This window comes from Oncorhynchus mykiss, chromosome 18, assembly GCF_013265735.2.
Source record: "Oncorhynchus mykiss isolate Arlee chromosome 18, USDA_OmykA_1.1, whole genome shotgun sequence".
NCBI classification, from domain to species: Eukaryota; Metazoa; Chordata; class Actinopteri; order Salmoniformes; family Salmonidae; genus Oncorhynchus; species Oncorhynchus mykiss.
This window is the reverse complement of record NC_048582.1, coordinates 57,785,535-57,808,720: the sequence shown is the minus strand read 5'-3', so window position 1 is coordinate 57,808,720 and position 23,186 is coordinate 57,785,535. Positions and strand designations below refer to the sequence as shown.

At 41.5% G+C, this 23,186-nt stretch overlaps 1 protein-coding gene across 2 annotated transcripts in view; it reads left to right on the top strand.

Annotated features, from left to right (window-relative positions):
• The window catches only part of rftn1a (raftlin, lipid raft linker 1a), a 46,392-nt gene that overhangs the window by 4,171 nt on the left and 19,035 nt on the right, over positions 1-23,186 (top strand). The window contains exon 2 of one of the 2 annotated variants that reach the window (XM_021572569.2): positions 8,674-8,863. In XM_021572569.2, the coding sequence (XP_021428244.2) occupies positions 8,716-8,863 (148 nt within the window). In that variant the 5' untranslated portion in view covers positions 8,674-8,715. Of the gene's footprint in view, positions 1-8,621; positions 8,864-23,186 lie in introns of those variants that run through there. The other variant, XM_036953351.1, reaches the window with a different exon arrangement.

The window sequence follows — 23,186 nt, the reverse complement described above, 5'->3', positions numbered from 1 at the left end:
ACACTCAATTAGTATTCAGTAGCAATGCCTTTAAATTGTTTAACTTGGGTCAAACATTTCGGGTAGCCTTCCACAAGCTTCTCACAATATGTTGGGTGAATTTTGGCCCATTCCTCCTGACAGAGGAGGTTTAACTGAGTCAGGTTTGTAGGCCTCCTTGCTCGCACATGCTTTTTCAGTTCTGCCCACAAATTTTCTATAGGATTGAGGTCAGGGCTTTGTGATGGCCACTCCAATACCTTGACTTTGTTGTCCTTAAGCCATTTTGCCACAACTTTGGAAGTATGCTTGGGGTCATTGTCCATTTGGAAGATACATTTGCGTCCAAGCTTTAACTTCCTGACTGATGTCTTGAGATGTTGCTTCAATATATCCACATATTTTCCTTTCCTCATGATGCCATCTATTTTGTGAAGTGCACCAGTCCCTCCTGCAGCAAAGCACCCGCACAACATGATGCTGCCACCCCCGTGTTTCATGGTTGGGATAGTGTTCTTCGGCTTGCAAGCCTTCCCCTTTATCCTCCAAACATAACGATGGTTATTATGGTCAAACAGTTCTATTTTTGTTTCATCCGACCAGAGGACATTTCTCCAAAAAGTACGATCTTTGTCCCCATGTGCAGTTGCAAACCGTAGTCTGGCTTTTTTTTATGGCCATTTGGAGCAGTGGCTTCTTCCTTGCTGAGCGGTCTTTAGTTTACATACACTTAGGTTGGAGTCATTAAAACTCGTTTTTCAACCACTCCATACATTTCATGTTAAGAAACTATAGTTTTGGTAAGTGACACAAGTAATTTTTCCAACAATTGTTTGCAAACAGATTATTTCACTTATTATTACACTTAATTCACTGTATCACAATTCCAGAAGTGGGAAGCTTGTGGAAGGCTACCTGAAACGTTTGACCCAAATTAAACAATGCTGCCAAATACTCATGGAGCGTATGTAAACTTCTGACACACTGGGAATGTGATGAAAGAAATAAAATCTGAAATAAATCATTCTCTCTACTATTATTCTGACATTTCACATTCTTAAAATAAAGTGGTGATCCTAACTGACCTAAGACAGGGAATGTTTACTAGGATTAAATGTCAGGAATTGTGAATAAACTGAGTTTAAATGTATTTGTCTAAGGTGTATGTAAACTTCAGACTTCAACTGTGTAACATTAAATAGAGTGGTTGGTTGTTTAGCAACAAACCGATGTGTGCACAACTACGGGGAAAAACAGATGGGGCTGCATTAGATCGTTGACAACATCTAAACTATATTTAGTCTCCAATGTTTATTGAAAGCAAAAATGAAATTGCACAGTGAGCACTTGTCTCTCAGAGACATCGTTACAGTTGTTGGTTAGTTACCTAGTGGATTTTAGCTAAATTTGTATAGATGTGATATCAGTCAAAACACCTCAAAACAAGACATGGTATCAAGAACAAGATAAAACTAACTGAAACGAGCCACTTACGATTCCCCACATGGAGTTTATTGTCATTGCTGCTAGCTATCTGGCCATCCAGAATCACAACACACGGCCTTCTGCCCCATTGAAGCATGTGCATTGTTTAATGTGACATTCTCAGCTAACCCGTCTATAAATATTGTACCTAATATCCGATTTGGACTTCAATTTTTTAACAATGAGGAATGAGGAATCCAAAGAAATTGTCAAAAACCAACCACAGAACCACACCCCATGCCAATCCCACCTCAACATCAATAATGTAGTATGGGGCTGTGGCTCCGAGTATTGTGTCTTCATCCTATGGAATGTATTCTCAGTGATTTTGGTCATGTTTTTTCCCCTGTTCAGAGAAATTAGTAATTGGAAGTTGTTGGGTTTATGTCCCTTCCTACATCCGGATATTACCACGTTCTTACCACTAGATGGTGCTGTTCCTGCTAGTAAGTTTTTTTTTTTGTTGAATCCCCCACATTGTTAAAGGGGTAGTTCACCCAAATTACAACATTTCACATTGGTTTTCTTACCCTGTAGGCGGTCTATGGACTAGTGCTACTTTTGTCAACAAAAATAGTGACACATTTTCATCAAACCTATTTTTCAGTTTCAAATGACGAGACTATAACTGACTAAATAGACCCAGGAAAAACTATAACTTAATGAATAAGATTTTTCATTTCAGTTGACTAAAACGAGACAAGACAAAATTCTCTGTAACTAAAATCGGACTACTAAGTGGACTGTTAATAATATGGATAATATTATTAATAAAATTATAATATTAATAAAATGTATATTAGCAGCACAGATGCACAGCACAGTTCTGTTTGGTAGTGGGAACGACGCGCCACACCCGAGACACACACACCCTACATCAGCTGGTGAGCTGCGGGGAGCAAGCGATGAGTGTGGGCAGACAAGCTCCGCTTCCGATTATACACATCGAGTAGGTGACTCGCTTGCTTCCCCATAGCTAACCAGTCACCTTCTAGTTAGCTACCCTGGTTAAGAAACACAAGCTGCTTCATGAATGTAAAAACAATAGCAGTCTTGAGTTTAATAGTAAAACAACAGTCTAGCCATATTTTTCCCTCCCTCGCCCAACCTTCCCATGTTCCCTACTGCATTTCATAGCCAGGTTCTGTAGACAAAGTAGCCAAGTCTCCCTCTTTTTCTTAGTGAAAAGGGCTTGAGAGATGACAGTTCCAAAGATATGACACATTTTTGTGCTTTTACATTCTTAAAACATATTGCGGGCCGGTCTAAAACTAGACTACTTGCGGACCGGACCATTAACCATTTGTTAAGGCTACACCTTGTTCAGTTTATTGACTAAATTCCTCTCGCCACTACACTATCTCAGTGGGTAAATAACTTTCTTTTGAGTTAATGTGGACTCAGACTTGAGCACTTGGACCAAGATTTGAGCCAAAATTAACACTGCTATGAACCAGATATGACAGCACCCCATGCTTTGGTTTTGTTGACCTGGCCACTGTTTCAAATGCTTTTTAGTATTTTTGTCACAAAGCCAATGCGAGTCGATTGTGAATATATTAGCATTTTTTCACTTTATGTCTAAACCATCCTAAAGTATAAAAAATGGGTTGTGTAACTCAGTGATGTTACTTATATACTGAACAACAAGATAAACTCAACATGTAAGGTGTTGGTCCCATGTTTTATGAGCTGAAATAAAAGATCCCAGAAATGTTCCATATTCAAAATTTGTTTACATCCCTGTTAGTGAGCATTTTTCCTTTGCCAAGATAATCCATCCACCTGACAGGTGTGGCATATCAAGAAGCTAATTAAACAGCATGATCATTACACAGGAGCACCCTGTGCTGGGGTCAATAAAAGGCCACGCTAAAATTTGCAGTTTTGTCAAACAGCACAATGCCACAGATGTCTCAAGTTTTGAGGGAACATGCAATTGGCATGCTGACTACAGGAATGTCCAACAGAGCTGTTGCCAGATAATTAAATGTTAATTTATCTACCATAAGCCACCTCAATGTCATTTTAGAGAATTTGGCAGTATGTCCAACTGGCCTCATAACCACAGACCATGTGTAACCACGCCAGCCCAGGACCTCCACATCCAGCTTCTTCACCTCGTCTGAGACCAGCCAGGATTGTCTGAGACCAGCCACTTGGACAGCTGATGAAACTGTAGGTTTGCACAACCGAAGAATTTCTACACAAAATGTCAGAAACCATCTCAGGGAAGGTCATCTGCATGGTCGTTGTCCTCACCAGGGTCTTAAGTTCCTCGTCGTACACATCACGGACAAACTGAATTGGTCCACCCACACAGACAGCGTTGTGAAGAAGGCGCATTAGCGCCTATTCAACCTCAGGAGGCTGAAGAAATTCGGCTTGTCACCAAAGCACTCACAAACTTCTACAGATGCACAATCAAGAGCATCCTGGCGGGCTGTATCCATGCCTGGTACGGCAACTGCTCCGCCCACAACCGTAAGGCTCTCCAGAGGGTAGTGAGGTCTGCACAACGTATCACAGGGGGCAAACTACCTGCCCTTCAGGACACCTACACCCCCCGATGTCACAGGAAGGCCATAAAGATCATCAAGGACAACAACCACCCGAGCCACTGCCTGTTCACCCCGCTATCATCCAGAAGGCGAGGTCAGTACAGGTGCAGGGACCGAGAGACTGAAAAACAGCTTCTATCTCAAGGCCATCAGACTGTTAAACAGCCACCACTAACATTGAGTGGCTGCTGCCAACATACTGACTCAACTCCAGCCACTTTAATAATGGAAATGGATGGAAATTGATGTAAAAAATGTATCACTAGCCACTTTAAACAATGCCACTTAATATAATGTATACATACCCTACATTACTCATCTCATATGTACATGTATATACTGTACTCTATATCATCTACTGCATCTTTATGTAATACATGTACCACTAGCCACTTTAAACTATGCCACTTTTATGTTTACATACCCTATATTACTCATCTCATATGTATATACGGTACTCGATACCATCTACTGCATCTTGCCTATGCTGTTCTGTACCATCACTCATTCACATATCTTTATGTACATATTCTTTATCCCTTTACACTTGTGTGTATAAGGTAGTAGTTGTGGAATTGTTAGGTTAGATTACTCGTTGGTTATTACTGCATTGTCGGAACTAGAAGCACAAGCATTTCGCTACACTCGCATTAACATCTGCTAACCATGTGTATGTGACAAATAAAATTAGATTTGATTTGACCCGACTGCAGTTCGGCGTCGTAACTGACTTCAGTGGGCAAGTACTCACCTTCGATGGCCACTGGAATGCTGGAGAAGTGTGCTCTTCACAGATTAATCCTGGTTTCAACTGTACTGGGCAGATGGGCCAGATGGGCCAATGGCAACTTCGCACAGCCATTGAAGAGGTAGTGGGACAACATTCCACAGGCCACAATCACCAACCTGATCAAGAAGGAGATGCATGAGGCAAATGGTGTTAACACAAGATACAGACTGGTTTTCTGATCCACGCCCCTACTTAAAGAAAAAAGATCTGTGACCAACAGATGCATATCTGCATTCATTAGATAAATATTTCAGCAAAATAATTTTTCTGTAACACTTATCTGTTTCTAACTACATCAACTATTTCAGAACAATCTGAGATGGTGGCTTTGCTTGCTGAAACGACCCCTGTCTCTGTGCGATGATGCTTGTCGACTGGAGAGTCTGGAGGTTTCTCTCACCCTCCTCTCATTCTCTCCCATACTTTCAACATATATACCTACTGTCTATGCTCTCACTCTCTCTCTCTCTCTCTCTCTCTCTCTCTCTCTCTCTCTCTCTCTCTCTCTCTCTCTCTCTCACTCACTCATAGTTTCCTCTTATGGTTAATGAAATTGAAGGCATGTTCTCCACGAATGTACCTGAATGAGTAAGGAGTCAACACAATCTGGAGGAAGAGGGAAGGTGAATTATGTAAACGCATCCATTATGTTGTCCATTGGAAGTTTTTAACTTTTAGAGCATGTTACTCTCTGCTGGAGACACACACTTCGTCACCACCAGTGAGTTAGGCTATTTGTTGTAAAACTGTGACTATGCAGGCTCTTTGACTTGTTAGTTGCGTTAATGTCTGTCTGTCCTGCTGTGGGCCTAAAGGGACTTGGTGTCATTATACACACTGATCACACACATTTACACACCCGGCTTGGCTGCATAAGTCCCCATTACCCTCACACATACACACACACTCACCTGAGAGTTATCATACACCTTTCCGTATCGGCTCAATGTGACTTAAACCACACACACACGTTGAGAAAGACGTGCATTAGCACACACACAGTCAGGTGTCACACACATTTCTGTGTTGGCTCAGTGTGACTTAAACCACACACACACACACACACACACACACATTAACACACACACACTGTCTTCTCCTTGCGGCTCTAACCAGCCGTATCTGACAGGGATTTTAACGGTAACCGCGGAGACGGTCATATCGTAGCGACACTGTCACAAGGGATTAGCCTGACGACGCTCCACTCCACCCAACTGACTTCTGGATCCTGCGCTCCTCTCTAACTCTCCTCTTCTTCTCTCCCGTTTCCACAGACCCCCATGTCCCTTGTCCTCCATTTTTAACCCCTATGTTAGTCTGTTCCTCTCCTCCGCCTGTCTCCTTCTTTACTTCCTTGCATCCTTTCTTTATTTCATTTTATTTTTCCTCTTCCTCAATTTCCTCTCCTTTTCATTCTGACTCATCTCCTCTCTTCTCCTCTTCCTCAAGTTCCTCTCCTTTTCATTCTGACTCTCATCTCCTCTCTTCTCCTCTTCCTCAATTTCCTCTCTTTTTCATTCTGACCCTCATCTCCTCTCTTCTCCTCTTCCTCAATTTCCTCTCCTTTTCATTCTGACCCTCATCTCCTCTCTTCTCCTCTTCCTCAATTTCCTCTCCTTTTCATTCTGACTCTCATCTCCTCTCTTCCTCAATTTCCTCTCCTTTTCATTCTGACTCTCATCTCCTCTCTTCTCCTCTTCCTCAATTTCCTCTCCTTTTCATTCTGACTCTCATCTCCTCTCTTCTCCTCTTCCTCAATTTCCTCTCCTTTTCATTCTGACTCTCATCTCCTCTCTTCTCCTCTTCCTCAATTTCCTCTCCTTTTCATTCTGACTCTCATCTCCTCTCTTCCTCAATTTCCTCTCCTTTTCATTCTGACTCTCATCTCCTCTCTTCTCCTCTTCCTCAATTTCCTCTCCTTTTCATTCTGACCCTCATCTCCTCTCTTCTCCTCTTCCTCAATTTCCTCTCCTTTTCATTCTGACCCTCATCTCCTCTCTTCTCCTCTTCCTCAATTTCCTCTCTTTTTCATTCTGACTCTCATCTCCTCTCTTCTCCTCTTCCTCAATTTCCTCTCTTTTTCATTCTGACTCTCATCTCCTCTCTTCTCCTCTTCCTCAATTTCCTCTCCTTTTCATTCTGACTCTCATCTCCTCTCTTCTCCTCTTCCTCAATTTCCTCTCCTTTTCATTCTGACCCTCATCTCCTCTCTTCTCCTCTTCCTCAATTTCCTCTCCTTTTCATTCTGACCCTCATCTCCTCTCTTCTCCTCTTCCTCAATTTCCTCTCCTTTTCATTCTGACTCTCATCTCCTCTCTTCTCCTCTTCCTCAATTTCCTCTCTTTTTCATTCTGACTCTCATCTCCTCTCTTCTCCTCTTCCTCAATTTCCTCTCCTTTTCATTCTGACTCTCATCTCCTCTCTTCTCCTCTTCCTTAATTTCCTCTCCTTTTCATTCTGACTCTCATCTCCTCTCTTCCTCAATTTCCTCTCCTTTTCATTCTGACTCTCATCTCCTCTCTTCTCCTCTTCCTCAATTTCCTCTCCTTTTCATTCTGACCCTCATCTCCTCTCTTCTCCTCTTCCTCAATTTCCTCTCCTTTTCATTCTGACCCTCATCTCCTCTCTTCTCCTCTTCCTCAATTTCCTCTCTTTTTCATTCTGACTCTCATCTCCTCTCTTCTCCTCTTCCTCAATTTCCTCTCTTTTTCATTCTGACTCTCATCTCCTCTCTTCTCCTCTTCCTCAATTTCCTCTCCTTTTCATTCTGACCCTCATCTCCTCTCTTCTCCTCTTCCTCAAGTTCCTCTCCTTTTCATTCTGACCCTCATCTCCTCTCTTCTCCTCTTCCCTAGTTCCTTCTTTTTTGCATTATTTTCCTCTCCTCCTCCTCCTCCTCCCTACCTTCCCTTCCCTCCTCTCCACCTCCTTTCCTTCTCTCGTCTCCTCCAGTGCCAATGTTGTCATGGTCGACAGGGCAGGAAATCTGAGTTTCATTTCTGCTTTAATTCATTCTGATCAAACATGTCGCTCCCAATCACCCAGATTTGATTAGCGGATGCCCGTATCTGAGGCCACCAGCCATGTAATGGTTGACACATTCATATTCCTGTATTATTGGTGTGTGTACGTGTTCATGGTTGTGTGTGTGCGAGCTGTGTGTGCGTTGTGACACATTATCCCCCATAGTTTCTCACGGCAGACAGAGGCAGGGTTTAATACTATAATGCAACACCTGTGACGGGTTTATATTTAGAAACAAGTTTATCTTTATGCTAATTATTTCTCTCTTCCCTCTCTCACCCCATCTCTCTCTCCATCTCTCTCCGTTCGGTCTCTCTCCCGCTCTATTTCTCTCCATCTCATTCTCTCCATCTCTCTTTCTTACCTGGCTTTATCTCTTCCTTTCAATCAAACTCCTCTCTCTCTCCCACTCTATTTCTCTCCATCTCATTCTCTCCATCTCTCTTTCTTACCTGGCTTTATCTCTTCCTTTCAATCAAACTCCTCTCTCTCTCCCACTCTATTTCTCTCCATCTCATTCTCTCCATCTCTCTTTCTTACCTGGCTTTATCTCTTCCTTTCAATCAAACTCCTCTCTCTCTCCCACTCTATTTCTCTCCATCTCATTCTCTCCATCTCTCTTTCTTACCTGGCTTTCTCTCTTCCTTTCAATCAAACTCCTCTCTCTCTCCCACTCTTTCTCTCCATCTCGTTCTCTTCACCTCTCTCTTTCTTACCTGGCTTTATCTCTTCCTTTCAATCAAACTCCTCTCTCTCTCCCACTCTCTTTCTCTCCATCTCGTTCTCTTCACCTCTCTCTTTCTTACCTGGCTTTCTCTCTTCCTTTCAATCTAGCTCCTCTCTATCTCTCCCTCCTCTCTTTCTCCCTGCAGAGGGATGGGCTGCAGGCTTCCTAAGCTGCGGAGGACTGGGGAGGAGAAGAGTCCCGGGAAGATCTACTCCACCCTCCGACGACCGCAGGTGGAGACCAAGGTGGGCGTGGCCTACACCTACCACTTTCTGGATTTCCTGCTGGGGAAGGAAGGTAGGGAATACTGACAGGCACACACACACACACACACACACACACACACACACACACTTCTAGCTCCAGTAGTGAATTCCAATTCAACCCCTAGTCATCATAAAGGATTAGACAGGAATCCATTTGATTTATACAGATCTATATGTCACCTGACCAAAGCACTGGTATATTCCAATCCATGTGCCAATGAGATTTATCAAACTCCAAGCGTTTACATTTTGTTGAATGACATGAAAATAGAGCTCTTTGGCGACGCATACCAGTGGTCGGTTTGGCATCGAAATGAGAATGCATGAGCAGAAAAGAACCTCATACCTACTGTAAAGTATGGTGTTGGATCTTTGATGTTATGGGGCTATTTTGATTCCAGGTTTGATTCCAAGTACCAGGACATTTTAGCCAATAACCTGGTTGCCTTTGCCAGGAGGCTGAAACTTGGCCACAAGTGGGTCTTCCTGCAAGACATTAACCCCAAGCACACATACAAATCCACAAATAAATAGTTAATTGGTCAAAAAATCAACATTTTACAATGGCCGTCTGTCTCCGGACTTGAACCCCATTGAAAACCTGTGGTTTGAATTGAAGAGGGCCGTCCATAAGAGCAGACTAAGGATATCAAGGATCTGGAAAGATTCTGTATGGAGGAATGGTCTAAGATCCCTCCCAATGTGTTCTCCAATCTCATAAAACAGAAAAAACATCTCAGTGGCTTTATCCTCACGTGGTGAGGTAATTAAAGGTATTAAAAACAGGAGTGTCAATCATTTTGACTCCTACCTTTTTAGGAGAAAAAAGTAGCACTTGTTAAAATATATTTTTTTACCTTAATTTCACCTTTATTTATACAGAACAAATTCTTATTTAGAATGATGACCCGTCTTTCTCTAAGGAAATGTACTAGTATAAAATAATATAATATCCCATTTTTTTTAGCATACAATATAGCTCGGTATTTTAATTATTTTATACTGTCATTTTTGCTCATCTTTATCAAGGGCGTCAATAATTTCAGACCCCACTGTATATGAAGTGGCTAGAAGTCTAATTTGGAATTCTGTAGCTCTTCAAGACCAAGGTTTGTAACCAGGGTGTATATTTCAAGATAATCTCAGTGTGAGTAGGCATCCCACAGTACCAAAGATTCAGCTGTACAGTTCAGACTAATCCACGCCCCCTTCCTACCTCTGAAAATGAGAGGAAGATGAGAGAGTACTGTAGTTGATGTTTTGCACAGTGTTTAGGGAATGAAGTGTGTGTGTCTTTGTGTGTGTGTGTTTTGCGCAGCAGTGTTTTGGGAGTGTTTGATGAGATGTCCCATGAGGCTGCTGGGTTCTAAATATACTAATTCTGCTATTGTGACAGAACAGAAGAGATTGTGCAGAGAGAGTGAAAAGAGAGAGTTGGGGAGAGAGGGAGGGTGCGATAAAGGGAGATGTTTCTGGATTTTTAAACCTCACTTTGTCCATGTTAAAATGAACTTTCCCTCACACTCTATTTAGGAATGGATGCAGGAAGTTGAGTCAGTCAGTTGTTGAATTTGCTACATACGCAGAACATTCAGCAGCCAGCCCAATACAGACAGTGGTTGCACTCCAAATGGCACCCTATTCCATATACAACAGGAACTAGGTTGCTTTTTATAGTGCACTATAAAAGGACTAGGGCACTATTTGGAACTCTAGCAGAGGAAGTCATGACCATCCAGACAACAGCTCTGAATTCAGCCTCCTCCATTTCTGTTAAGCTTATCATGAGATGGATGGGAGCCAGCTTAGAGCAGCACACATGCCCATGCTGTACTGTAGATGCAAATGCGTGCAAACACATAAAAAAAAGAACTCAACTCATCAAATCAAATGTATTGGTCACATACACGTGTTTAGCAGGTGTTTTTGCGGGTGTAGTGAAATGCTTGTGGTGTAGCGAAATGCATACACTCAACCTCACTTTAGTGCGCACACACAAACACACACACACACAATAGATTTCAGGCTAGGGAGAATTGTCATCTTGTCTCTAGACAGACAGGCAGGTCATTTATATGGTAAATTCCTTGATGCCACATGAGCTCCTTATGTCTGCATAGCAGTGCTCTGCTGAGGGGATAAAGGAAGATACTCAGTATTGTTTTTGTGTGTGTGTACATATTTATGTGTGTGTCATGGAGAGAGACCAAGAGAGCGAGTGAAGGATTCCTGAAGGATTATCTGATTGTTTGTGAAGATTGAGACTTCATTCCCAGCAATGGGATTTGTGTGTGTAGACGCATGTGTGTATGAGACAAAGATGTGGTGTGTGTGTGTGAGAGAAACAGTGTTTGTGTGTGCATGTGTCCAGTGAGGAATCGGTCTGTCTCTCAGGCTGACATTGAAGAGAACCCACGGTCAAATTTAGGCTTTAATTCAATTTAGTTTCCATTAATAATATTATTTCTCCCTCTGTGACTTCATGACTCCCACACAGTAATGACAAATAAATAACCATGTCTGTCTACTCATTTCCATTCAGAGACTATATCTAGTCACAGTTGTTAATTCACTCGGATACATGGGCTTGGCTTTGGATTGAACGGTTTCTCCTTCAAGGCATAGAGCAGGGATGGACAACTGGCGGCTCCCCTTTTTGAAAGTGTTCTGATCAATAACATATATCAAATGGAAGGTAATAAGAGTGTACCAAAGCTGTCATTAAGGCAAAGGGTGGCTACTTTGAAGAATCTCAAATATAAAATATATTTTGATTTGTCTAACACTTTTATGGTTACTACATGATTCCATATGTGTTATTTCATAGTTTTGATGTCTTCACTATTATTCTACAATGTATAAAATAGTAAAAACTAAAGAAAAACCTATGAATGAGTAGGTGTTCCCAAAATTTGACTGGTACTGTATATATATTTATATTTATAATTGCCTTCAGAAAGTATTCAGACCCCTTGTCTTTTTCCACATTTTGTTGTGTTACTGCCTGAATTTAAAAGTGATTCAATTGTGATTGTTTTTATCTTTGCCCTACGCACAATACCCTTATAAATTCAAAGTGGAATTATGTTTTTAGAAATGTTTACAAATTAATTTAAAAAATCCAAGCTCAAATGTCTGTAGTCAATAAGTATTTAACCCCTTTGTTATGGCAAGCCTAAATACAGTTGAAGTCGGAAGTTTACATACACTTAGGTTGGAATCATTAAAACTCCACACTCCACACATTTCTTGTTAACAAACTATAGTTTTGGCAAGTCAGTTAGGACATCTACTTTGTGCATGACACAAGTAATTTTTCCAACAATTGTTTACAGACCTGATTATTTCACTTTTAATTCACTGTATCACAATTGCTTGGAAAATTCCTGAAAATTACGTCATGCTTTAGAAGCTTCTGATAGGCTAATTGACATCATTTGAGTCAATTGGAGGTGTACTCGTGGATGTATTTCAAGGTCTACCTTCAAACTCAGTGCCTCTTTGCTTGACATCATGGGAAAATCAAAAGAAATCAGCCAAAATCAGCCAAATTCAGTCGAGCATTGAATTTCAAACACAGATTCAATCACAAAGACCAGGGAGGTTTTCCAATGCCTCGCAAAGAAGGGCACCTATTGGTAGATGAGTGAAAAAATAAACAGACAATAAATATACCTTTGAGCATGTTGAAGTTATGAAATACACTTTGGATGGTGTATCACCTGATATGTTGATATGCACAGGATACAAAAGGTTTACATGCTACAGTGAAATGGTTACTTCATATTTGTATTACAGCAATATCAAAACTAGGATGTGTCCAGATAAAACATATTTTAGAATTATTATTATACCCAGATACACTTGTCTAAATCGATAGGTTATGTTAAAGAAATGTTTTAACTACCCCCTAGCCACATCTAACTAAATGGATAGGTCACTATTGTCTAGACATGAAATACAATAGATGGCTGTCATCACCCCCAGACAAACCTGGCTAACTTGATCGGTCATGTAATCTGGTGAAGTGGAGTCTTTTGTTTAGACATGTAGCTAGCTAGCTAAAAAATGAACCATAATCCCAACCCATAGCTATGGTACAAATGGATTGTCATAGCTAGCCACCATGCATGAAATGCTGTAGTAGAAATCTGCAGATAGCTAAAGCTAACTAAATCAGTTCAATGTTAACTAGCTAGCTGACATTAGGCTATAACTAGCAATGCAAATGTCTTTCTGAGATACTAATAATATTACTACACAGATCATACATGTAACGTTAGCTAGTGAGCCAGCAAGCTAACGTTTGCGACCTAGCTAACAGTACACTTTAACTTGCAATGAAAACAACTTTCTGGCAAGTTTAGAAACGTATAATATCTGAAAATGTAACTTGACTCTTACCCGTATAAATGAATGAACGCTTCACAGCAGCGTGTCTTTTCCGTTTGGTTTGTAGCAAATCCAATACAACACATTACTGAGTACCACTTTCCATATTTTCAAGCGTAGTGGTGGCTGCATCATCTTATGGCAGTGGAGGCTCCTCAGAGGAGGATGGGGAAGTGAAACATTAAAGATATCCTTTTTAGATGAAATTATACTAAATATTTTCACGTCACCAAATAATTGATTAAAACACACTGTTTTGCAATGAAGGTCTACAGTAGCCTCAACAGCAATCTGTAGGGTAGCACCGTGGCGTTGCCGGAGGACAGCTAGTTTCCATCCTGCTCTGGGTACTCATGGAGGTTCATGGTTCTCATGGTTCTCACCCCCTTCCATAGACTTACACAGTAATTTTGACAACTTCTGGAGGATGTCCTCAAACTTTGCAGCATGAACTGACTTGTTGTCCACCCAATCAAAGGATCAGATAATGAATCTAGTACTGAAAGAATAAGCTACAGTTAGCTAGCACTGCATTGTATAAAATGTGGTGAGTAGTTAACTAAAAGAAAGACAATAGTTGAACAGTTTTGAACAAATGCATTTCTTCAAGAATCAAGAGAGAGCGTGAGTATTTTTTTCACTTGAATTTGTTCAAAACTGCTCAACTATTGTCTTTCTCTCTTTTAGTTAACTACTCACCACATGTTAGGCACTGCAGTGCTAGCTATATATATTTAGTATAGTTTTATCTGAAAAGGGTAACTTTAATGGTTCACTTTTTGAAATGTTTCACTTCCCCTTCCTCCTCTGAGGAGCCTCCACTGCCATAACATGATGCAGCCACCAATATGCTTGAAAATATGGAGAGTGGTACTCAGTAATGTGTTGTATTGGATTTGCTCCAAACATAAAACTTTGTATTCAAGACATTTTTGCACTATTACTTTATTTGTGATGGACTACTTTCTGCACACAGCCAGTGTGAACAAGATTGACTTGACACAACTGGCCAAACAAGCTGCAGCTAGCTAACAAATCAAACGGAAAAGTCACGTTGCCATGAAGCGTTTATTCATTTATACGGGTAAGAGTCTAGCTACATTTTCAGATATGATAAGTTTCTAATTAAAATGAAAGAGATGCAAGAGATAGCGAGAGATAGCTATATTTCGTTGTATTTTTTCACTTAGCTAGCGAATGCAGCTAGCTAGTTTAGCCTACTCAAACACCCGGCTCAAACATAGAAGGATGCTATGTTAGCTAGCAGGCTATGGCTATCCACACAGGAACGTGTTTGGTTTTATTAATTAATTGCAACCAGGGGCCCGCCGGTATAACTGCTAAACTGCTTGCTGACTGTACACTGTACTGCATGATTGTAGCAGGTTTACTAGCTGGTTAATTCTAGTAACTATGTTGACAATGATGTAGGCTGTGTGTAGCGATTATGATATGACGGTTTGACTTGGAAAGTTTTTTTGCCTGGTCACAACTGTGTTGTGCACTAAAGTCCACAAGCGAAGGGAAAAGGTGAGAGAAGGAGAGCGCGTAGATGCTAGAAGGAATTGTTAAATGAAGAAAGTGATCATGCTGTTTGTATGTGGCTGCAATGAAAGGGAACTGTGTTTGTGTGTGATCAGGGGTGTATTCATTCCACCGATTCCGTTGGATTTTTTTTTTAAGTATCATAAACAGAAGCAAACAGAACAGAATGGGTATAAACATACCTGAATTTGTCCGATAGAAACTATTGTTTGCAATTGTTGGACTAATGCAGGGTTTCCCAAACTCGGTCCTGGGGACCCCATGGGGTACATGTGTTTTTTTCTTCTTCAAAGCACTACACAGCTGATTCAAATAGTCAACTAATCATGACGCCTTGTTTGGGAAACACTGGACTATTGATTGCACCCTAGATCAGCTAGATGCAGGCAAAAGTGTGCAATGTAGTATTGAATGTGTCACTTTCTGTCACCTTGATTACTACAAATTTTCTCTCGACCTATGCACCTACGTTGTAAACTTTCCTTCATAGGTTGTTGCAACCTCATGATGGGTATAGGAACAATTTGAGTATCATGTAGTAGCCTAAACCTGTCAATGTTACATTGAGCTGGGTGACTGGAATAGATATTTATTTTTTAATTGAACCTTTATTTAACTAGGCAAGTCAGTTAAGAACAAATTCTTATTTAACATGATGGCCTAGGAACAGAGGGCTAACTGCCTTGTTCAGGGGCAGAACAACAGATTCTTACCTTGTCAGCTTGGGGATTCAGTCTAGCAACCTTTCGGTTTCTGGCCCAACACTCTAACCACTAGGCTGCCTGCCGCCCCAATATGAATGACAGTCATCCAGAAATAAGGCCATGCTCATAAAAAAATGATTGTCCTCCCTCATCTTAAACGGCAGTGACTGCCACTGTGTTATGGATTTGATTTTAATCTTTAAGGACTGGGGAGTTTTTCAGGATAAAAAATAAATGGAATGGAGCTAATCACAGGCAAAATCCTTGAGGAAAACCTTGTTCAGTCTAATTTCCACCAGACACTGGGAAATGAATTCACCTTTCAGCGGGACAATAACCTAATACACATGGCCAAATCTACACTGGACAGTGAATGTTCCTAAGTGGCAGAGGTATAGTTTTGACTTAAATCTACTTGATTATCTATGGCAAGACCTAAAAATGGTTGTCTAGCAATCATCAACAACCAATTTGACAAAGCTTGAAGAATTCTGAAAATAATAATGGGCAAATGTTGCACAATCTGTGTGTGGAAAGTCTCACATCTGTAATCGCTGCCAAAGATGCTTCTACAAAGTATTGACTTAGGGGTCTGAATACCTATGTAAATGAGAATTATGTATTTAATTTTCAATAAATTTGCTAAGATTTCTAAAAACATGTTTTCACTTTGTCGTTATGGTGTATTGTGTGTAGAGGGGTGAATGTTGAATTCAGGCTGTAACACAACTAAATGTAGAATAAGTCAAAGGGTATGAATACTTTCTGTATGTATGTATGTACAGTGCCTTGCGAAAGTATTCGGCCCCCTTGAACTTTGCGACCTTTTGTCACATTTCAGGCTTCAAACATAAAGATATAAAACTGTATTTTTTTGTGAAGAATCAACAACAAGTGGGACACAATCATGAAGTGGAACAACATTTATTGGATATTTCTAACTTTTTTAACAAATCAAAAACTGAAAACTTGGGCGGGCAAAAATATTCAGCCCCCTTAAGTTAATACTTTGTAGCGCCATCTTTTGCTGCGATTACAGCTGTAAGTCACTTGGGGTATGTCTCTATCAGTTTTGCACAACATTCCTCCTTGCAAAACAGCTCGAGCTCAGTGAGGTTGGATGGAGAGCATTTGTGAACAGCAGTTTTCAGTTCTTTCCACAGATTCTCGATTGGATTCAGGTCTGGACTTTTACTTGGCCATTCTAACACCTGGATATGTTTATTTTTGAACCATTCCATTGTAGATTTTGCTTTATGTTTTGGATCATTGTCTTGTTGGAAGACAAATCTTTGTCCCAGTCTCAGGTCTTTTGCAGACTCCATCAGGTTTTCTTCCAGAATGGTCCTGTATTTGGCTCCATCCATCTTCCCATCAATTTTAACCATCTTCCCTGTCCCTGCTGAAGAAAAGCAGGCCCAAACCATGATGCTGCCACCACCATGTTTGACAGTGGGATGGTGTGTTCAGGGTGATGAGTTGTGTTGCTTTTACACCAAACATAACGTTTTGCATTGTTGCCAAAAAGTTCAATTTTGGTTTCATCTGACCAGAGCACCTTCTTCCACATGTTTGGTGTGTCTTCCAGGTGGCTTGTGGCAAACTTTAAACGACACTTTTTTAGGATATCTTTAAGAAATGGCTTTCTTCTTGCCACTCTTCCATAAAGGCCAGATTTGTGCAATATACGACTGATTGTTGTCCTATGGACAGAGTCTCCCACCTCAGCTGTAGATCTCTGCAGTTCATCCAGAGTGATCATGGGCCTCTTGGCTGCATCTCTGATCAGTCTTCTCCTTGTATGAGCTGAAAGTTTAGAGGGACGGCCAGGTCTTGGTAGATTTGCAGTGGTCTGATACTCTTTCCATTTCAATATTATCGCTTGCACAGTGCTCCTTGGGATGTTTAAAGCTTGGGAAATCTTTTTGTATCCAAATCCGGCTTTAAACTTCTTCACAGCAGTATCTCGGACCTGCCTGGTGTGTTCCTTGTTCTTCATGATGCTCTCTGCGCTTTTGACGGACCTCTGAGACGATCACAGTGCAGGTGCATTTATACGGAGACTTGATTACACACAGGTGGATTGTATTTATCATCATAAGTCATTTAGGTCAACATTGGATCATTCAGAGATCCTCACTGAACTTCTGGAGAGAGTTTGCTGCACTGAAAGTAAAAGGGGCTGAATAATTTTGCACGCCCAATTTTTCAGTTTTTGATTTGTTAAAAAAGTTTGAAATATCCAATAAATGTCGTTCCACTTCATGATTGTGTCCCACTTGTTGTTGATTCTTCACAAAAAAATACAGTTTTATATCTTTATGTTTGAAGCCTGAAATGTGGCAAATGGTCGCAAAGTTCAAGGGGGCCGAATACTTTCGCAAGGCACTGTATGTATACACTGAACAAAAATATAAATGAAACATGTAAAGTGTTGGTCCCATGTTTCATGAGCTGAAATAAAAGATCACAGAGATTTTCCATATGCACAAAAAGCTTATTTCTCTCAAATGTTGTGGACAAATTTGTTCACATCCCTGTTAGTAAGCATTTCTCCTTTGCCAAGATAATCCATCCACCAGACAGGTGTGGCATATCAAGAAGCTGATTAAACAGCAGGATCATTACACAGGTGAACCTTGTGCCTGGGACAATAAAAGGCCACTCTAAAATGAACAGTTTTGTTACACAACACAATGCCACAGATGTCTCAAGTTTTGAGGGAGTGTGCAATTTGCATGTTGACTGCAGGAAGTTCCAACAGACCTGTTGCCAGATAATTGATTGTTAATCTCTTTACCATAAGCCATCTCCAACATCATTGAACAAAAATTTGGAAGTACCTCCAACCTTCATCACAACCGCAGACCATGTGTATGGCATCGTGTGGGCGAGCAGTTTGCTGATGTTCATATTGTGAACAGAGTGCCCCGTGGTTGTGGGGTTATGGTATGGGAAGGCACAAGCTATGGACAATGAACGCAATTGCATTTTATTAATGGCAATTTGAATGCACATAGACACCATGACGAGAACCCCAGGCCCCATTGTCGTGCCATTCACCGTCGCCATTACCTCATGTTTCAGCATGATAATACATGGCCCCATGTCACAAGGATCTGTACATAATTTCTGGAGGATGAAAATGTCCCAGTTCTTCCATGACCTGCGTATTCACCAGACATGTATGTCACCAATTGAGCATGTTTGGGATGCTCTGGATTAACATGTACGACAGTGTGTTCCAGGTCCTGCCAATATCCAGCAACTTTCGCACAGCCATTGAAGAGGAGTGGGTCAATATTCCACAGGCCACAATCAACAGCCTGATCAACTCTATGCGAAGGAGATGTGTCGCACTGTATGAGGCAAATGGTGGTCACACCAGATACTGACTGATTTTCTGATGCACACCCCTACTTTATTTTTTTAACGTATCTGTATTCCCAGTAATGTGAAATGCATAGAAATTCATTTATTTAAATTGACTGATTTTCTTTTATGAAATGTAGCGCAGTAAAATCTTTGAAGTTGTTGCATATTGCATTTATATGAGTGAGTAAATGGAGGGAGAGGCCATTAAAGAAGGAGAAAAAGAGTGGGCGCGAAAATGTGTTAGGAAAGGAGAGAGAGGAGGAGAGTGAGGGTGGGAAAATGAGTCAGGTGTGATCACACAGTGACTAAAGCTTCTCTCCTCAACTGACACATTGGGGCTCTGAAGTCAGCTGCTGAGTTTTAGAGACACTGTAGAGAAAGAAACGCAGTTCTAATTCTGACTGGTGACGACCATGAAGGCTATAAAGCAGGTCAGTCAGAATAGGAACTTCAGGCGGTGTGGATCTTTTGTGTGCGCCCATATGTGCCAGGGACCAAGATGCATATAGCTGCCAAAGTTTGATGTATTCAGCTATTCAGATTGTTTGTTGAACGTAGCTTTCAAAACACATTGTATACTGAGCTATCATAACAGATGATATATTGAGCTATCAAAACAGATGATATATTGAGCTATCAAAACACACATATATTGAGCTATCAAAACAGATGATGTATTGAGGTATCAGAATGAGTGATTTAGGAAATTGCATGTGTTGTGTGAATCTATCAAAATGTGTGTACGGTGTTAATATTAAGCTCTGTAGAAAACGCATGAAGAGGTTTACTGATAGAATTTTAAACGTGACTGATGTAGTCAGTATTCAGACCGAGTAATATTCTACTCTCTAGACTACAGAAATGTCTTGGAGTGTTTTCAGTCAGTTCATCCGAACTCGGTGCACTTAGTCAAGCATTTCCTGTACTACGAATGCTCCAAACTCCGACCCCCACAGATTGTCTGCCTCCCACATTGCACCATATTTCCAACATATGGCTGCAGGTAGCCTAGTGGTTAGAGCCTAGTGGTTAGAGCGTTGGACTAGTAACCGAAAGGTTGCAAGATCAAATCCCCAAGCTGACAAGGTACAAATCTGTCGTTCTGCCCCTGAACAAGGCAGTTAACCCACTGTTCCTAGGCCGTCATTGAAAATAAGAATTTGTTCTTAACTGACTTGCCTTGATAAATAAAGGTAAAATAAAAAATACAGGGAAATATGGGTACTGGTCAAAAGTAGTGCTGTATGTAGGGAATAGGGTGTAATTTGGGATGCATCCTGTGTGTTACGACCCTGACCAACAGCAGTCTAACCCACAGGCTCTTTCCTCATACCTCAGCGTTGAGTGTGTCTGTGTGTCTCATACCTCAGCGTTGTGTGTGTCTGTGTGTCTCATACCTCAGCGTTGTGTGTGTCTGTGTGTCTCATACCTCAGCGTTGTGTGTGTCTGTGTGTCTCATACCTCAGCGTTGTGTGTGTCTGTGTGTCTCATACCTCAGCGTTGTGTGTGTCTGTGTGTCTCATACCTCAGCGTTGTGTGTGTCTGTGTGTCTCATACCTCAGCGGTGGGGAAACTCTATGCTTTCAGTAGAGTATTATTTTATAGTCAGTGGTTGGCACGTATATCTCTGCTCCACTCTGCTAGTCATTAAAAGATACTGAGGAAATGTCAAGGAGGTATAATATGTCCTGGGGAGGGAGTAATCATCCCCACCACCCACTTACTCTTGACACACACAGATCCCCACCAGTCAGGATTACAGGAGCGTTGGGAGCTCAAGGTTCTATTTGGAGAATCTTGATAACTCATAATTCTGATTCCAGAATTCAATATTCCCATTCTGGAGTATAGCGGTTCTTAATGGTGAAGTGCTGATTAACACCTGGACCGTAAATGTCACCTTCCTCCGTCCCTCTGTCTGTCCCACCGGTCAAGACATACAGAGTCAAGAGGAGTGGGTATCCAAAATTCCCACTGGCAGAACCTGGCATTGTAAACTTCCAGAGAGTGTTCTCATGGCAGAGCGGAATGATAGCCCTCTTAAAGCCAATGTGGTAAACGTATAAATGAAATGACTCCTCCCTACCTCCTCCCTATTTCACTGCAGGGGGGAATTACCCAAATATGTTGTGTATGTCTTGCTGGTTAGTGTAATAGGAGTGTTAAGATAATGATGCCTAAATTACTGTTTAGTGACACAATCATATTGTATCCATCTCCAGCTGTTATTATGACCAGAGGGAGAGAATGAAGAGAGGGGAGGTGGGATGAATCCCTATAGATTCAGTGTTTTAGTATGAGATTTTAATGTTAGAAAAAAAGCTTGTTTCCATGTGATGAGTATGTGTGGCAAAGTGTGTGTAGATGTGTGTGTGTGTGTGTGTGTGTGTGTGTGTGTGTGTGTGCATGCTTGTGTATGTACATTAACACTGGTATCACAGGAGGTTGGTGGCACCTTAATTGGGGAGGATGGGCTCGTGGTAATGGCTGAAGTGGAATAAGTGGAAAGGTATATGGTTTCCATGTGTTTGATGCCATTCCATTTGCTCCGTTCCAGACATTATTATGAGCTGTCCTCCCCATAGAGGCCTCCACTGACTTGTGTGTGTGTGTGTGTGTGTATGAGAGAACAGGCCAGATGATGATCTGGGGAACAGATTGAGAATGAGATGGCTAACACATCTTTGTGTAGCTCAGTTAATTTATTCAGCCTAGTGTCTCTCCAGGCCCATGCAAATGAGATGGAATGGGAGAGGATGACAAGCATACAGACAGGCTACACACACACACACACCTCAATACACACACACACACACACCTAATTACACACACACACACCTCAATATGTACACACACACACCTCAAACATGCACGCGCACACCTAATTACACACACACATCAATAGACACACACACACCTAATTACACACACACACAACAATACACACACACATCTCAATACGCACGCACACACACACCTCAAACATGCACAAGTTCCATACACACAGACATACTGTAGTCATATACTGAGACCAGCCACCCGGACAGCTGATTAAACGGAGGAGTATTTCTGTCTGTAATACAGCTCTTTTGTGGGGGAAAACACATTGTTATTGTCTGGGCTTATGTGCACCCCTGACCATGTGAAATCCATAGATTAGGGCCTAATGAATTTATTTCAATTGACTGATTTCCTTAAATGAACCTTAACTCGGTAAAATCATAGAAATTGTTGCATGTTGCGTTTATATATTTGTTCAGAATAAAATGCATCTCATGGTATATTTAAGCAATAAGGCCTGAGGAGGGGGTATATTGGTCATATATATGACCAATATCCCACGGCTAAGGGCTGTTCTTATGCATAACGCAACACAGCCTTAGCCGTGGTATATTGGCCATATACCCCATATATAGCCCGAGGTGCCTTATTGCTGCTATAAACTGGTTACCAACGTAATTAGAGCAGTAAAAATACATTTTTTGTCATACCCGTGGTATACGGTCTGATATGCCATGGCTGTCTCTATTGTGTTCTAATTGGCTTCTCTATCTCTCCATTGTGTTCTAATTGGCTCTTCTCTCTCTCTGTTGTGTTCTAATTAGCTCTTCTCTCTTCATTGTGTCCTGATGGCTCCTCTCTCTCTCCATTGTGTTCTAATTGGCTCCTCTCTCTCTCCATTGTGTTCTAATTGGCTCTTCTCTCTCTCTCTGTTGTGTTCTAATTAGCTCTTCTCTCTCTCCATTGTGTCCTGATGGCTCCTCTCTCTCTCCATTGTGTCCTGATGGCTCCTCTCTCTCCATTGTGTCCTGATGGCTCCACACTCTCTCCATTGTGTCCTGATGGCTCCTCTCGCTCTCCATTGTGTCCTGATGGCTCCTCTCTCTCCATTGTGTCCTGATGGCTCCACACTCTCTCCATTGTGTCCTGATGGCTCCTCTCGCTCTCCATTGTGTCCTGATGGCTCATCTCTCTCCATTGTGTCCTGGTGGCTCCACACTCTCTTCATTGTGTCCTGATGGCTCCTCTCTCTCCATTGTGTCCTGATGGCTCCTCTCTCTCCATTGTGTCCTGATGGCTCCACACTCTCTCCATTGTGTCCTGATGGCTCATCTCTCTCCATTGTGTCCTGGTGGCTCCACACTCTCTCCATTGTGTCCTGATGGCTCCTCTCTCTCCATTGTGTCCTGATGGCTCCACACTCTCTCCATTGTGTCCTGATGTCTCCACACTCTCTCCATTGTGTCCTGATGGCTCCTCTCTCTCTCCATTGTGTCCTGATGGCTCCTCTCTCTCCATTGTGTCCTGGTGGCTCCACACTCTCTCCATTGTGTCCTG